The 18,412-nt window shown below is 37.6% G+C and overlaps 1 protein-coding gene across 2 annotated transcripts in view; it reads left to right on the forward strand.

The window, feature by feature from the left end:
- The window catches only part of PPM1A (protein phosphatase, Mg2+/Mn2+ dependent 1A), a 36,320-nt gene that overhangs the window by 5,755 nt on the left and 12,153 nt on the right, over window positions 1-18,412 (forward strand). Inside the window, exons 2-3 of one of the 2 annotated variants that reach the window (XM_007429122.4) lie at window positions 13,835-14,688; window positions 15,876-15,993. In XM_007429122.4, coding sequence (XP_007429184.1) covers window positions 13,855-14,688; window positions 15,876-15,993 — 952 coding nt within the window. In that variant the 5' untranslated portion in view covers window positions 13,835-13,854. Of the gene's footprint in view, window positions 1-13,834; window positions 14,689-15,875; window positions 15,994-18,412 lie in introns of those variants that run through there. The other variant, XM_025167232.2, reaches the window with a different exon arrangement.

Here is an 18,412-nt window from a genome sequence, read left to right on the forward strand (position 1 = left end):
TGTGGTTAAATGCTGGATGTGGAAATCCTAATCTTTCTCCCACCCCTTTGTTTCATCAAAGAGCTTTGCAATATGGGGTGAAAAATGGAATCAGAAATGCCGCCACTGAAGTAGTTTTGCTTTTCAGCCGCTTTTATTACCTATATGCCCAGAGACAAGAATGAAGAGTTAACTGTTGATTAACGCATGTCCAGATGACATACAAAGCCATGGTTAAGATAACTTAAAAACAAGTTAGAATTTTAGATTCTGCCAACCAGATTGGTGTTTTTCAGTGATGGGATCACACTTGCATTACCCACTCAGATAGGTAGTGGTAATGAAACAACTGCATGATTTTTGTGTTACTTCATGTTTTGAGTGTGTAACATTTCAAAACACTTAAATCAGTCTAGTTTACATTCAGAGCAGGGACATTTTGAATTTAAAGATTTTTCATACCACTACTGAACAATATTGCCAAAGGCCTATGGAAACTCTAGTCAACCACTGGTCTGTTTATTCTCTCAACACTTTTTAAGACATCCAGTCCCTTGAACCATATGAGATCATAAGACCTTTGCATATGAAAGAATCACAGAAAACCTATTTTGACATTTATTTTCTGAATTAGATAATTGTACATAGAATCTTAGTATGGTATCATATAATTCCTTAAATAATTGTGTTGGCATAGCTTGCAGTCTTGAAGCATGTATGCGTGCATGCATAAATAAATCCTACAGGAAAAAACCTAGGTGACAAATCATGAAGGCAATTCTCTATAGTTCGTCACACATAATAAATAATAATAGTCTAGTACAGCAATCCTCAGCCTGATGCTCCCATGTCTGTTGGACTACATGTGGATGTTTTTATGTGTCTCGTTAATACAATGTTCAAATGCTATTTGTAGTGTTATCAACTTGTTTACTAAAAGGCTTTTATTAGTACTTTAATACTAGAAATAAAAAAATCTAAAATAATCATTCTAGTATTTCTTAATGTGTTATATATATTAAGTCATGTTTGGCTTAAAAAACTGTGAATTTTAGAGATGCAAAGATCTTCCAGATATCCTGCTCCATATATGCACTAAAGAATGGAATATGCATACAGTGTGAAGTAAAATGATTTGCTATGCTGTATTACATTTAATTTGTAATCTTGTCCTATTTTAGTAATATTGGTTATGCAGCACTTAGGGTTGTATTGATATAGTTGATTCCATAATTTAAAAAAAACAAGATGTCTGATAACTAAGTTCCCACCCAATTCATTGTTGTGTGGCAATTTTACTGTGTAATGCTATGGTAAGATGCATAAATCAATAGCACATGCTTTGTCTGTATGAAGAATAGAGTCTGTTCATTATCTTCATACAGTACCACAGTTACTTCATAATGCCAGTATAGTGACTCTAAATATTTAGTAAAATGTTCATAAAGTTTGGCTGTAAGTTGCAACATTTATGTATAGCTCCTGCCAAGTTTAAAAAGTGTTTTCGATGTCCCCAGGTAATGTTATATTACAGCTCCATCAGTTCCAGACACCATGATTAATGGTGAGGTTTGATGAGATTTCAATCACAATTTTTGGGGACCTAAAGTTAGAAAATAATGTGTTAAGGTAGTAAGGTAAAAGGCTGTTTTTTTCTATCGAGGATAAGGTATAAACTTACAAATGAACTCTACTGCATTTGCTTTTTGGTTATTTTATTTTATTTTAGTTATTCAATTTATATGGCTACCCATCTCTCTGGGCAGCTAATAACAATGAAGAAACAGCAAACAAACAAAAAAAATGAACAATCCCAAAATACAGAACAATCAGCAACCAAGATAAAAACAATGATAAAATACAACAAATCAGTACAAATACAATTCAACAAAACTACTTTATAGGCTCCAACAGACACTCCAGCCCCCAAACCCAGGAACACAACCATGTCTCAAGGGCTTTGTGAAAGGCCAACAGGGTCAGGAACAATCTGATTCCCAGCAGGATGGTGCTCCACAGGTAGGCACTGCAATAGAAAAGGCTTTCTTCCTGGGTTCCATCAGAAGGCAATATTTAATGCGTGGGACCTATATCATGCCTCTCCTGCTGGATCTTTTGGGACAGGTAGACATGATTCGGGAGAGGCAGTCTTGCAAATAACCTTATCACTGATTGTTTTCAAATAGTAGTGGGGTTTTGGGTCTCAATTTGAAGCAAGTCTAACATGAAGTATCTGTACTTGCTTTTCAATAATATAAATGTACTTTGAATGACACAATTTCAGAGATAAAACTAAATACATAGAATCTAATTTTGTGGAGAAGATACTGAGATCTCCCCTTGCATGGTTATACCATCTACTTGTATTTTTTTTTAATATTTTATTATTTGTTATTTTCTCGTGGTTTTAAATTGTCATGAGGCTTTTTCCAGGGCTCAGTGGATGCTGGAAAGACAGAAAATACATTTTGATATATATTTCAGACATATAGGATTACCTCATATAAAAGTGGCTGCTAACAAATGGCTATTTCAAAAGGATATGTAAACATGTAAATAATTAAGAGTTGTTTTCGCACAGCAATATGCAGAATATTCAAGATGGCCTGGGAAAGAAGTCTTTTGCCTTGTTATTTTCAGCTGCATTACCTCAAAATTGATTTGCTTGCCCTTGTACCCTTGGGCAAAGACCCCCTAACACTTCACCTGCCTACGTCAGATACGACAGTGACACAAACTAAGAGAGTCATGCCAGCTCAGTCGTCACCCAGATTAACAAGGTCTGTGCCAGATGTTGGGGAACCAGGACAATCTGACGACAAATGAGCTACTGAAACAAACCATACATGGACGAGACAAGAGAACCTGGAATTGATGGAATGCTACAACAACAGTAGACCTAACGAGGGGATATATGAGGCAAGAAAACCTGGAATTGATGGAATGCTCCTACAACAGTAGACCTAATGAGAGGGGATATATGAAACATATGAGGGAACTATGGATGGACAGAAGACCTACATCCACACCAACTGAGAAACAGCTAGTTACCCAACGCTCCAACATAGTGAAGAGGAAGCTGCTCTCACAATTTGAGATAAACCAACTACACATTATATCCTGGACTCAAGAAGACCCGGAAGAACAACTGGATGTGCAGCCAACACCTGAAGCTGGAATGTCACTGCTGCCCCCGCCATTACAGAGCACAACAGCTGATATGAGGCATAAGATGATGGATAAACTAGCTACAGTCAACCCTTGAGACCAATTACCAAGGCTCAGCTAGGAGATGCCAATGAACTGGTATATGCTATAGCCACTGTAATCCTAGAAATGCTTAGCTACACGATCAAGAAGAACAGCAGTACATAACCACCACCACCCGGAAAATGAGGTTGGAGGCTAAGATCAAGGCAACTTAGAGAGAAGTTAGTCAGCTGGTGAAACTACAGAAGAATGTGGGGATTAAGGATAAGACTCGGCTACTGAAAAAATACAAGGGCTTGACTCCATCTGAAGCCCTAGAGACTGCTAAACAAAGGCTCACAGCACTGGGTGCCAGGCTAAGGAGATACACTAGAGAAGCAGAGGCCAAGAAGATAAATGCCCTGTTCTCCAAAGAACCATCTAGGATGTACTCCCAGCTGCAGTGCAACCACACAGTAACTGCAGAGCCACCAGCAACAGAAACTGAACAGTACTGGAAGAACATATGGGAGAAAGAGAAGACACATAACACCAGTGCAAAGTGGCTGCAGGACCTGAGAACAGACCACAACAATCTCCCAGAATAGGAACCAGTCACCATCACAGTAGCAGACATCCAACAGCGGGTCAAGAACATGAAGAACTGGACAGCACCTGGCTTAGACATGATCCACATCTACTGGCTAAAGAAACTAACAGCAGTGCATAAACGCCTAGAAGCACAGATGAACCAGCTGCTAGCAGCGGGCTCCCACCCAGACTGGCTAACCCAAGGAAGGACAGTGCTGATCATGAAAGGCCCCCACAAGGGAACAGCACCGTCCAACTACCGGCCAATGATCTGCCTCCCAACAACACGGAAAGTCCTGTTAGGCATCATAGCCACCAAGCTATAGGACCACATGGGCCAGTACATGAGCACAGTTCAGAAAGGCATTGGGAACAACACCAGAGGCTCAAAACACCATTTCATAGATAGAGCAGTCACCAAAGACTCAAGGTCTAGACTGACCAATCTGAGCACAGAGAGGGAAGGTAGTTAAGACTGATGGGGTGGAACTACCAATGGGCCACATAGCAGACATAGAGACCAGCTATAGTCACATGAGAACCACAATGAGGAGGCAAGGAAGACAGCAACATCCAAGTACCACCAAAGGATAAGACAGGTCCTGAAGAACAAGATCCATGCAATCAACACGTACACCCTGCCAGTCATCAGGTGCACGGCCAGTATAGTGAGCTGGCCAAAGGAGGACATGGAGGTTGCTGATGTAAAGGCCCAGCAGCTCCTCACAATGTACAGAGGTTTCCACCCCAAGTCCACCACCCAGAGACTGTGCACCAGCCAGAAAGAGGGCAGGTGGGGTCTGGTGAGTGTCAAAGCCACTGTCCTGGATGAAACCCAGAGCATCCAGGAGTACATTAGTAAGATGGCACCCAAATATGAGCTGCTGAGAGAATGCCTGAGACAGCAGCAGACATGGGAGGAAGTTCAAGCAGGAAGTGCCATGGTAAGACAAGCCCCTACATGGGATATACCATGGACAGATAGCTGAGGTGGCTGACATTGGGAAATCCTGTCAGTGGCTGGAAAAGGCTGGACTAAAAGACAGCACTAAGGAACTGATCATAGCAGCACAAGGACAGGCTCTAAGCACCAGATCCATAGAAGCAGAGGTCTACCACGCTAGACAGGACCCAAGTACAGACAGTGCAAAGAGGCCTCAGAGATGTAGGCAGGAACAGCATACACTGAACAGCACGACCAAGTAACTGGCATTGTGTACAGGAACATCTGCACAGTGTATAGGTTAGACCCTCCCAAACCCAAATGGGAGATTCCACAGAAGGTCATGGAGAATAACAGGGCTAAGATCCTGTGGGACTTCCAGATCCAGACAGACAGGTAGGTACTAGCCAGTCAACCAGACATCATGGTAGTAGACAAGGACCAGAAGACAGCAGTGATGATAGATGTAGTGGTGCCAGGTGACAACAGTATCAGGAAGAAGGAGTATGAGAAGCCGGAGAAGTACCAGGGCCTGAAGGAAGAACTAGAGAGGATGTGGAAAGTAAAGGGCAAAGTGGTCCCAGTGGTGGTAGGAGCACTTGGGGCTGTGACTCCTAAGCTGGGAGAGTGGCCTCGACAGATTCCAGGAACAACATCAAAGTTCTCTGTCCAGAAGAGTGCAGTGCTAGGAACTGCTAAGATACTAAGATACACAGGACCCTCAAATTTCCAGGCCTCTGGACCCAAGATTGAGGAAGACACATATCATCCATAGGAGTGAGAGGGGGTTATTATGTATAATTTTTATCAATGACCAATTACTTTCAATGTAATAAATTTCCTTCTCCATGTTTGCAAATTTAGTTTGAGTAGATGTCTATGTAAATAAAAAAGTTAATATAAGCTATCATGAATTGGATTACTCACTGTTTCAGTCAAATATCAGACTTTGGTTTTCAGTTTGATATCAACCTTAAAGTTTAGACAAATAGTCCAACATTCATAATATGACAATTCTTGCTTGCATAGTAATAATAATTGGCTCCCAGATTCTGATTCTAATTCTGGTAGCTTTCAGAACTGAGCTAAGTAGTTGCTGTTAGAGAGATATTGGAGCTGGGAGACATCACTATAATTTGGTTTCAATACAGTTCATATTCAAAAAAATAAATCTCCAAGAAAGGACATTTTGCTTTCCAACTTCCATATGAGCTTGAATGGCTTTGTAGAATATCCTTCAGTTTTCTTGGCATGATGCAGAAGTAATTTGCCGTTTGCCTTCTTCTGGAATGGTGTTTTACTTTCCTGTGTAGGCAGTGATCCTGGGCTTCCTGATGGTCTTCCATTCAAGTACTAACAAAGGCCAACTCTCTTTAACTTTTTAGATCAGCCAAAGTTAATTTTATTTCTGTTTCAAATTATAAATGAATGGAGTAGTTGGTTTCATGCTTTCTTTTAAATTTTATTTTATTTTATTTTTTGTAGAATGGCTTATAGATGCAGAAAAATTCACTTAGCCCAATAGCAGTTTTGTTGTTTGAACTTCAAAATTAGATAGTTACATTTGTTTTCATTAACTTAGTTTTAATGAATGTAGAATTCCAGGGAGTAGAATTCATTGTCTTGTGGGATAACTGCTGCAGTTTTCAGGGTGATGATTAAAAAAGCTCTTACTGGGTTGGATTATTATGAAGATTTTTAAAAGCGTCTTGTTGCATTTAGAAAGTAATGGACAGCCCTGTTTGCAGATTGGGACTTTCCAAATTCTTCCAGCCACTGTAGTTTTCAAAATAGCATTCCTTGGGAGATGAATTCCACTGCCACTGGCAACATGAGTTGACAGAATTCACACTCCTCTTTCAGGGTAAGGAAGTGCATCTCAGTTCATACAAGGTACCTTTTGTTCCAAACCACTTTTATAAATCAAGCATGAAATAAAATAATAGTAGTGGTTTTCAGATAATTTAATGACTGCCAGTAAGAATATTAGACAATATTGTTTATCAATGGAATATAAGTAACAATCAGGTTAATTATAGAATATTAGAATCAGTAATGGACTTCCTTGTTCATTTGTTCCTAGTAAAGGCATACTTGAAATGATTGTCTCTACTGTATATGCTCTGGGTAATACCAACCAGTGAGTTAATCTTCTGTAATTCTTACTTAAGTCAAGATTTCCTTAAGTTAATTGTGCAGCGTGAAAAAATACAGAATGTTAGTTGATCTGAAATACAGAATATTACTTGACCTGAAAGTAAAGGCATGTAAATACACACACACACACACACACACACACATGTATATTGTAGTTTATCGCTTAAGAGTAGTGGACTAAGGCAGAGACATGTTATTTTTGAGTTGCACTTAATTTTGCATGGCATGATGAGATCTGTCCTACAAAAATAGGTGGGCCACTTTTGTTTTTCCTTAATTATTTTAATTTAAATATTTATTATTTTACTATCTACAGGTAGTTCTCAATTTATGGCCATTTGTTTAATGACCATTCAAAATTACAGTGGCACTGAAAAAAGTGATTTACGACCAGTCCTCACACTTATGACTATCACAGTGCCCCACAGTCACATGAACAAAATTTGGGCGCTTGGCAACCAGCATGTATTTACAATGGTTGCAGCACCCTGGGGTCATCTGAACACCATTTGCGACCTTCCCAGGGGCTTCCAACAAGCAAAGTCAATGGAGGAAACTGGATTTGCTTAACGACCGCATGATTCGCTTAAAGACCGTGGTGATTTGCTTAATGACCTTGGCAAAAAAGGTCATAAAATCAGGCACGACTCATTTAATGACCACATCTCTTAGCAACAGAAGTTCCAGTCCTGATTATGGTCATAAGTCAAGTATTACCTTTTGTCATTTCTCTCACAAGAACAAAGTTCATCCCTCCCCCATTAAACATTTGTTTTTTTCTTTATCAGTAGAGGCTTTCTTTATCAATGGAGGTTAAGCAGTGACATTTAAACTCCATTTTCAGTGTTCTAGCTTCCTTTCTATTAATAAAGGAAGAATTTTAAGTAACAATTTCAGAGTGAATGGAGCTGAATACCTGCAGGTTTCTTTTTCATTGTTTTGGAGGTGGAATATTTAAAATGAAATATGGGTCCCATAAATTTTGAAAGAGACTTTGTCCTTTTAACATCTCTCCCCCCCCCAATTAAAAATACAAAAGAAATCCATAAAGATGGAGCCATCCATTCTGTGTCTCCAGGAAAAAGTGTTGGTATGGGTTGCACTTTTGTATCTAGATTAAGGCCTGAGGCATTGGATCCGGATCACCATTCAGTCTGGAACTACTTCAGCAAAATCTTGTCAGATAATAAATTGATTATCCATGCTGCCCTAAGTTCCTTGAAGTGAAGACAGGACAAAGATACATATATTAAGAAATCATGACTGGCACCAAGAATGGATTCCTGTCTTATTTCCACATTTCTTCTATAATAGGCAGGCAGCCCATGAACCACATATGTGCCCTAACTGAGCCCCCAATCACACTCTGTATCATGCTGCCAAATGCAGTGGCAAAATGGCCACCTTCTGCAGCAAAATTATTAAGGTTTATTTTGCCAAAGGAAGCATGAAAATGGATGTGTTGAGTATTTGCAAAGCAAATTGAACCCATTTCCACCCCCTCCAAATATGCCACAGATCCCTCTTGATGATGTTATTGTATCACCAAATATACTCTTTTTCAAAAGAAGGATTAACCACTTAAACTTTTAATGTTGAGCTAAAGATATGTGAGATGACATTCTGTTCATTTTCCCTGCCGCCCCACAAACAGTTATTGAAGCAGAACAATGAGAACAATGACATAATTTCTACATTTTAAAGGCATTTATACATGTAAAATTTTGTATTCAATAGCAATCTGTTAAACAGGAAAGGATAAAAAAAAAGATATGATTTTGACTTTCTGGAAGTAGACACAAAATTAACAGTAAGGAGAGTTCTTTTTTTGTTTCACTGTTAAGAGAATAGTAGCATGTAGATGTATTTTTGATGAATTCCCTGCAGTTTACTCATAATTCCCGGAAGATTTGCCAAATCTCTAGAAGCTAAAGTAGATGTGAAGTAACAGATACGTCAGTGAGTCTTGACAGCTAATTTTTGCCTCTAAAAGCACCTTTTAATTCTTTTTTTTAAAACATCCTTAAACTTTAAGCTGTGTCAAGTTTAATTTCTAAATAAATTAAGAAAAGAAATTTAAATCTTTGCATTAAATAATACAACTTAGGTCTGTAGTTTCTTATTAGAATGGAATTGAATTCATCTGGCAAACTTTGAATTAAATATTGCTTTTTCATGTGAAAATCATGATGAAAGAGGTTTCTGAGATTAAACATTATGAATCATGAAAATTATATTGTATATTTATTATTGTGATCTATTTGAGTCATTTTTTTTATTCCCTTCTGAACCATATGTGTTTTACATAGAATAGTAGTTTAATTCTTTAGAACCAGTTTTTAGATCACTGAAGGTGTTGTGGATAACACCCCTACTGCCACATTCTATGTTAGCTGCAACTTCTAAATCATCTTCAACAGCAGACCCACATAGAGTGGACTATAGTAATTCCAGTGGGAAATGATGTTGGGTGGGGGGTGGACTCCTGTGATTAAGCCATATTTGACCAAGAAACTGTTGGATCAGTCATGTCTGTCTATCTTCCCTGCATGTCACTGTCACTTGAAACCTGAGTGATACAGGTAATCCAAGGTTGTGCAACAGCTCCTTTGGGAGAAGAGCAGTCCCATCTAGATTGGAAATTTATCAAATTTTCAGATCTACAAGCCACAATCAATGCAGCTTTCAAGTTCTATGCAGCAAGGAAAATTTGAGATATTTTTCAGATACTTTCCAGTTCTGTACTGTGGTTAGTTGAACTAGAGCACAAATCATCACGATTTGTGAAAAAGAGGCAGAATCCACAGAAAGGAAGACCCAGAACCAAAGACTCCAGTCACCTCGTTTCAAGCTCCAGATAAAACAGAGATTGGGTTGATTTGAGGCACTAATCCTGCACTGGCATCTGAGGCACCATATCATGAGAATACTGCATTGATTAGAAATAAAGCATTTAATTCTTGAGCTATTTTGAGCTAAAGTATATCTGATTTCTGTTAAGCCTTGCAACTAGCCTGCAAATAATTGGTTCACTTGCTTATGTATGTGTTTGCACTGTTTTATATCTAGTTTTGTAAGGGCAATTTAACTTTCCACTGGTGGTTCATGTTAATTTACAAAACCTGTCTAAAACTTTTTTTTTTTTTTAACTTTATGCACTGAAATAATTCTATATTCTCAGTGGAGTCCAAACATATATTATCATTACATTGCTCACATTCTTTCCAACGCTTCTCTCATCTTCTTCCACAGCTTTCTTCCCTACAAATGTTTTTCACAAAGCTACTGCCACCTCAGGCTTTATTAAACTATGTGAGGAGTTTGTTTTCAACCACCATGTACATGATTTTTCATTTACTTATATTGATCTACCCCATTTGGAGAGATGTCACAGTAACTCTTCACTGTCCCTTTTTGTTACAACATTTTTTAATTAATTGGTGTTCGTAAGACTTGGTCATTCCTAACTCCAGATGATTTATGTATACATTAAAAAGTGCATGTTTTTCCAAAAACCTCATTGTTTATACAGTGGTACCTCGGGATACGAACTTAATCCGTTCCGTGACTCTGGGCGTATCCCGAGTTGGTCGTAACCCGAAGGAAATTTCCCCATAGGGTTCAATGTAAATCTGGTTAATCCGTTCCGCCCTCTGAATTTGGTCGCACCCCAAGGCAAATTTCCCCATAGGGTTCAATGTAAATCCGGTTAATCCGTTCCGCCCTCTGCCCGAATTTGGTCGCAACCCGAGGCAATTTCCCATAAGGTTCAATGTAATTACCGTTAATCCGTTCTGGCGTCCACGGACCACACGGAAAGCGGCCGGGCGCGGCGTGGTGCGGCGCGAAAATGGCCGGGCGCGGCGCGGCGTGAAAACGGCCCGGCGCGGCGCGAAAACGGCCCGGCCCGGCGCGGCCCGGTGCGAAAACAGCCCGGCGCGGCGCGAAAACGGCCGCGGACCACGCGGCAGGGCCGGAAAAACAGCCGCGGACCACGTGGCACGGGCGGAAAAATGGCCGTGGACCACGTGGCACGGGCAGAAAATGGCCGCGGACCACGTGGCACGGGCGGAAAATGGCTCGTACCCCGAGGCGGAGTTCGCAAACCGAGGTAAAATTTTGGGGCCAGAGCTGGTCGTAACCCAAAAAATTCGCAAGCAGAGGCGTTCGTATCCCGAGGTATCACTGTATTCTGCCATTATGAGGGCTCCCCATTTATTTATATTCTCTATTTTTTGTTTAACTGGATGCTGGCCTGTAAGAGGACCTCTCCTCTTAAACTTATGACTTCTAAGGTAACTTTGATGATAAAGTTGTTACAAACCTTTTGAAAGTAAACAGTGGCTATGTTTTCATAACATACTAAATCATACTTTCATTTTGCTAACAGTGTTTTCTGAACTCAACCTCATTTATGAGGTTGTGGTTAAGGAGATGTACCATAACCAAATTTGTAATTAGGGCTTCTTGTGTTTTACCCATGATCCAGCAAAGATGAAAATGAATAATAGCCTTTGCCACTAGAGAGATAATCAAAAGATACAAGTCCTTTTGCACAACTTAGAAAGTTTTTAATTGATAATGAAATCATAACATGCAATGTATATTGTTGGATGTATTTGCCAGAGTATGTTAATCATAAAATAGTTAAGTGATGAATGCCCTGCTACAAATAGCAGGAACATTTGCTAAGTCTTCACATAAATGGCACAGCTTACAAACCATTTCTTGTGGTTGGTTAATGATTAAATGACTCAATGCAGGATTATATTCCTTCCAACTAATATTTTTAGCTCTAACTTATGGTTTTGGAGCAGATAACATTTCAGTCCTTTGAAAACTTGATTTCTAATTTTTGGTGTAGCAGCCTGGTTTTAAAAAAATGTTGTTACAGCATTTTTCTACAAATGTATTTGAGGTTTCTGGGGCTAAATAACAACATTTTCTCATAACCCCATATGAGGCTCCTTAAGTTGGAGCTCATATGACTGTGGTTCTGTCCTTAAGTCAAATTTGTATGTAAGCCAGAACAGTATTGTTGTATAATACTGTATAAGTAGTATTGTGTAATTAACTCGAACCATTGTGTATTTAACTCGAGTCATTGTGTATTTAACTTGAATTTTGCTAAAGTAGGCTCTGTTCTTAACTATGGGTTGTCTGTAAACCAGGTATTCTTAACCCAGGGCTCTTTTACTTCAGTTGCTTTTATAGCTTTTAATGCTGTTTTGATGTTATTCTAGATTCTGTTTTTATATTATGTTAGCCACCTAGATTCACTATAGGAAAATGGGCAATGTTACATACTCAGGTTTCTCTAGAATGACCAGCCTATGAGATAGCTTGAGCTATCAGTGAATGATGTCCCAGAGTCACTGAGGGAGCTTCCCAGATCATTGACCCCAGCATCTTAACTGCTGAATCGCCAGTCCTCTGTTACATTGGCTTCCCAGCCTCTAGTGCCATCTACCAGAGTATCTAGACTAGGAGTATAGAAGTGAATCTGGTCTGATGGGCCAGGTTAAGGCCCCTACGTAGCCTGCTAGGCTGGACAATGCCAATTGCTAGGCTTTGGGAAGGGAAGTGTTTTGCTTTAATCTGTTTCTATGACAATATGAATTTCTCGTTCAAAGAACAAGCCTTTCTATAGGAAATTACATTTCCATCTCCTACAGGAGTTTTTCTCTCTGAAATTCTATAGGAACAGACATTCACCTGTCTGAAAGACTCTCTTCTGCCTCATAAAGATGTAATAATGTGTTGGAATAGGACCAGGGAGACCTGGATTCCATTTATTCCATCATGGAATCAGTCAGTATTTCTCAGAATGGTTGTTTCATTGAATGGCTGTTAAGGAGATAAAATGAAGGGAAGTAAGTTCTGCTTACAAGAAATAATCAAACTCCTATTCTGCTTTACTGAGACCTCACCTGTAGCATTGTCTATGTACCAAGGGTTTAGAAAGAACATTGATACTTGAAATGTGTTCAGAAGAGATAACGTAAGGCAGTGAGAGGCTTGCAGATCAAAACCTGTAAGGAAAGATTGAGAAAATGTGGTAAACAGTAATTAAAAAATAGCATTCAACTATTCGAAGATTTTATTTATATTCTGTTACTGTATAGGCTGGGACCATGAATTATTCAGAATTACAAGGAAAAAAGAGTTTGACTAAATATTAGGAGGAAAATTCTAATGAAGAGATTGTTATGAAAGGTAAATGGATTGTTTTTCATCAGGGACCTTTCAGCAGAAAGTGTTACAGAAAGGGGCTATAAAAATCATAGTTTATTACTATTGGCATGTTATTAGAATAGACTGTCTTCTTCAGTCTAGCATTCTCCCAGTGTTTTGTACTACATCATTCATCATCATTGTCTATGCTGGTAGGGGCTGCTGGGAATTATAGACCAGAATACCAAGGAAAGCTGAAGTCTGTGCTAATCCTAATATCAATCAGTTAAGTTGATTTTTCTTTCCAGCTGTGAATATTCAGGCACATTAAAGATCCATAAGGTCTACTTGCTATGTGGATACCATATTTGATCTAGTTAAATCTGGATTTGTTTTTTAGTATACAAATAAATATATGAAAATATTATTGTACAATACAACAAAGGATTCAAGGACCATTGTTTATTTCTGAATAGTTTGAACAGTGGTTTGCTTTATTTACATTAATTGCAGGTATTTTGTTAAAAGACGCATAAGTAAAATATAAACCGTTTCCTTGCATAGCAACGGTTTAAATATTTGTAAAAATATACAACGCATGCCTAAGGCAGAAGTCCATAAATCCACAAAAGTAAAATAGTTGAGCTCCAGGTTAAAGCTGACATTGTGTGTTTCAACATATTTTGTATAGGACTGCAGTTCTGTTTTGAGGATCCTTTTCTCTGATCATTATATTTAACCTTTGGCTAAATTATTAACTTTCTGTTGATAGTTTAACAGCAGATATTTTTGTCTCCATAGATTTGGAAGAACAGTACATCATGGGAGCTTTTTTAGACAAGCCAAAGATGGAGAAGCACAATGCCCAAGGGCAGGGCAATGGACTACGTTATGGGTTAAGTAGCATGCAAGGTTGGCGAGTTGAGATGGAAGATGCACATACAGCTGTGATTGGTCTGCCAAATGGACTTGATGGATGGTCTTTTTTTGCTGTGTATGATGGACATGCTGGATCCCAAGTTGCCAAATACTGCTGTGAGCATTTATTAGATCACATCACAAGCAATCATGATTTTAAAGGATGTGGTGCTTCACCATCTGTGGAAAGTGTAAAGACTGGAATCAGAACAGGTTTTCTGCAAATTGATGAACAAATGAGGCTACTCTCAGAAAAGAAACATGGTGCAGACAGAAGCGGGTCAACAGCTGTGGGAGTCTTGATTTCTCCCCAGCACACTTATTTTATCAACTGTGGAGACTCTAGAGGTTTACTTTGTAGGAACACAAAGGTTTATTTCTTTACACAGGATCACAAACCAAATAATCCACTGGAGAAGGAACGTATACAGAATGCAGGTGGTTCAGTAATGATTCAGCGTGTGAATGGATCTCTAGCTGTATCTAGAGCACTTGGGGACTTTGATTACAAATGTGTTCATGGGAAAGGCCCCACAGAGCAGCTTGTCTCTCCAGAACCTGAAGTGTATGAAATTGAGAGATCGGAAGAAGAGGATCAGTTCATCATATTGGCTTGTGATGGTATCTGGGATGTTATGGGAAATGAAGAGCTGTGTGAATTTGTCAGATCAAGGCTTGAAGTCACTGATGATCTTGAAAGAGTTTGTAATGAGATAGTTGACACCTGCTTGTACAAGGTAGCCAGAAATTCCAAAGGAAATACACTTTTATTACATTAGGAGTTTTACGTGGGGGTAAAAATCTATATATGCTTTATAAATTAGTCTTGGAAAAAGTCCCTTTGTAGTACATGTAGAATGTAGAAAAGAGCATTTTGCCAGTTAATGCTTGGTCTGATTGCTTTTATTCTGTTACTGATTAAAACTATTCAGTGCTGATAATGAATGTGCATACTTAAAATTGCACTTATTTTGCTGCTATATTGCTGAATTTGCATTTTTGTATACTTTTTACAACATAGAAAAATATAGATAGCTAATTTATAGAGCCAATTTGAATATTACTTTTCATTTTATTTTGTAATATTTTACAGCACTTTTTTTAAGGATAAGGATGCAAAGGTCTTACCTATATGATAGATCATCAGGATTCTGAACCAGTTCAGTCTGTTTACTTTTTTTTTTTTTAATCTAATAGCCTTGGGAAGCTACAAGTTTAGGCGAGGATTGCTGGTAGGTGCAGAGATATTTAACCTCTATGTTCTGCTGAATTTCTACCAAATGTTATAGATCTTTCACCATTTGCTTTATTATTTCACAAAAAGTAAAATAGTTATAATTTCTATGTCTTTCAAAAAAATATAATCTATATGGTATAAGATATAGAGTTTGAGTAGAAATATTAGCTTAATAATTAGAAGAAGCCTGAGTTAAGCTCAATCCAGGGAAAAGGATTGAGCTTAAACCAAGCTGCTTCTAATTATTAATTTATTCATTGTTTCTAACTAGCTTATCTTAATAACCACCAGGGACTTTTTTTGACTTAAGTTTAAAAAATCAGAAAGGTATATATCATTTCTCCTAATTGTAAGTTAGGTCTAAATGAGTTTTTAAGTGAAATCAAATACTGTAGAACAGTGTTCTCTTTCATAGCTTTGATTAAGAACTTAGGAACTCAGTATGGAAGAAAAGGGTACTTTGATTGAGTTCCTTAAGGTTTACTTTTTTTTTTTTTAAGTAGTTTATATTTTAAACTAATGTGTGTGGAATCAGAACTGGAGAAGTGTGCTATAAGCAGATTGCTTCCCCGTCTTCCCAACTTACATATAAAGTTATAAGCATGAAGATAAAATTGACAGAATTACAAATAATGTGCTCAGAAATGTTCAAAAATAGCTGAAATTTCTTCTTCCTTCCCTTTTCAGGGTAGCCGAGACAACATGAGTGTGATACTGATCTGTTTTCCAAATGCACCAAAGGTATTGCCAGATGCAGTGAAGAGAGAGACAGAGCTGGACAAGTTCCTGGAAAGCAGAGTAGAAGGTGGCTCTTTAAGAAAAAAATAAGTAATTTAATTTTAAACAAAACCTGAACAGCCAAGTTCCAATGTTTGGTTTTTTCAATTAAATCCTTAAGTGCCATGGGATATTTATGACACATATCACTTCAAGGTACCTTTGTTGCCTTTTGGTGCATGTGTAAGTATATCCTATCAAAATATGTGTCCTTGACTGTTCTGCTTACAATAGTAAAACACAGATACAACATTTTTATCAGAACCATTGTCAGCAATAAATGTAGGTTCCAAATAATTTCTAGTTGATGTTGCTTAAGAGCATTTAGCCATCTTAGTAGAATTACATTTAACAGAGTATCCGTTAAATATATGTATCAATATCTGTTACAGCTGTGTAATAATTTCAAGACACTACAGTCATAGTCTTGTAACTTGATATTCATAAAATAGTGTACAATAGAATCCAACACCTATTTTGGTTTAAATCATGCATTAAGAGGTGCGTGTCAATCTCTTCTATATAGTGCCTTTGAATATGTGCAGTGCAATCCTGTGCTTATATACATGGATGTTAAGTATGTTCAAAAGTACACTTTTATTCAGATTACAAGTTGTAAGCAACACTAATATGGACAAATGTGCATTTCTCAGAAAATGAAAACTCTGTGAATATTAGATTTAGTCAGAATTCATCAAACCTATAAAATAGATGTAATGATGAAATTGTATTATGAATGTAAATTAATTTATACCTTGAGGCCATGGAGTTATGAATATGACTAGTAGATTTTGTCTGCTGTATTAACATTTGAGTTAAACATCTCATGCACTTTTTTATGTTATAAAAGCTATGTCAGACATCTTAAAATTCTCTCTCAGTGAAGGACCAACGAGTCAGTGTGCTACAATGGCTGGGAGACTAAGGTAGAAATCAGGGAGCCTCTGGTTCCAGTCTCATCTTTATCATTACCTCACTAGATGGCTTAGGCAAAACACATTTTCTTGAATCTCTCCCTCCCATTGTCAAGAGGGGAACATAATACTGCCATACGTGACAGGGTGATTATAAAAATTACATCAAGATAATGTTTATGAAGTGCTTTGAACTCTTGAAAACACTATATGGTAGTATTAAATGTAATATTTAAAGCACATCTACTTTACACTGGAGGAAATTCAGATAGTGGGTGCTAATACTTCATTTTTTCTAAAGAATCACAGTCTTTGCTTATAAGATATATTGCAAATATAGTAAGTTAATGTAATTGATAACAGTAATTAAAAAGAAGCATTATATGGTGACAACTTAGTGAAGCTTGTTTATACCTTATCTGGATAATGGGAGATAAGTAGACATTGGGCAGTTTTCTTTACCTTGAGATAAAATTGTGTTCAGTGTCTGGGTTCCAAGAGTTACACATTGTCTAAACATCCTTCCAGTGAAGGCCTTATTCTTCCTAAAAGGTTGCTTCTAAAGTTTGGAATGTTGATTTTGACATGCACATAATTAAAACAATATGACTTAGTTATGACTCAGCTAGAAAACTGTGTTTGGGTATGTTTCGGTGAACTTTGTTTGCTTTGCCCTTCATCTCTCTCTCAGAACCCCATCAAGTTCTTGTGGAACTTAGTTCCATGGAACTTAGTTGGAAAAACTCTATGTTAGATCATACACGCACGCACGCGCGCACACATTGTGACTGTCATCCGAAGGGCGACATGAGCATTTTGTAGTGTTTTGAAGCTTCCCATTTAGTCTTCCACAAAACATCCTCTCTTTGAAATTGTTCTGAGTTCAAAAGTAGTTCTATGGATTTGGAAAGGAGTAACTGCCAAAGAAAACTGTTTGTGAATTACAGGCAGTATTTCCTGCTTTCTAACTTCAGGAATCATTGAAGTACAATTTAGAATATATTGGAGCAGTTTTTGAACTGGAAACGTAAAATTTCAAATATGCACTGAACTGGTTTATCTGCCCCTCATGGTCTATTAAAGAAATAATTATTCTGGTTAATAGCTATGTTCTCTTTTGCACAATTCTTGGGAAAATAAAACTGTGTGGTACAAGAAATGATGTAGCTGCTGAATCATCCAGTTATGTGCTTAATATACTATTTCTACTAAGATGCTAGAATTACAACTTTAAAAGATGGACATTAAAATTTAAAATTACCATGTTTAACATAAATATATAAGCAATACTATATTATAGTGCTCAGATTGAAATAAAATTGAAGCTTTTAAAATAATTCAAAATAGATGTTCAATAACAGGAAAATGAGCAATAAGATTAGATGTGGCCTTTTTTTCAGGATGACCAAACTTTAAAAAAAAGTTAATTTTAAGATTCATATTTGTTTATTTTTATGAAAAGGCTGCTTTGTTGGTTGGGTTAGGCTACTATAATATATAGTATATTATTATAGCTTAATTCTGTGTTCTAGT

This window comes from Python bivittatus, unplaced genomic scaffold (genome assembly GCF_059951505.1).
Source record: "Python bivittatus isolate LINGU-HERP-01145 unplaced genomic scaffold, Pbiv_v1 ctg000580_np1212, whole genome shotgun sequence".
NCBI lineage: Eukaryota > Metazoa > Chordata > Lepidosauria > Squamata > Pythonidae > Python > Python bivittatus.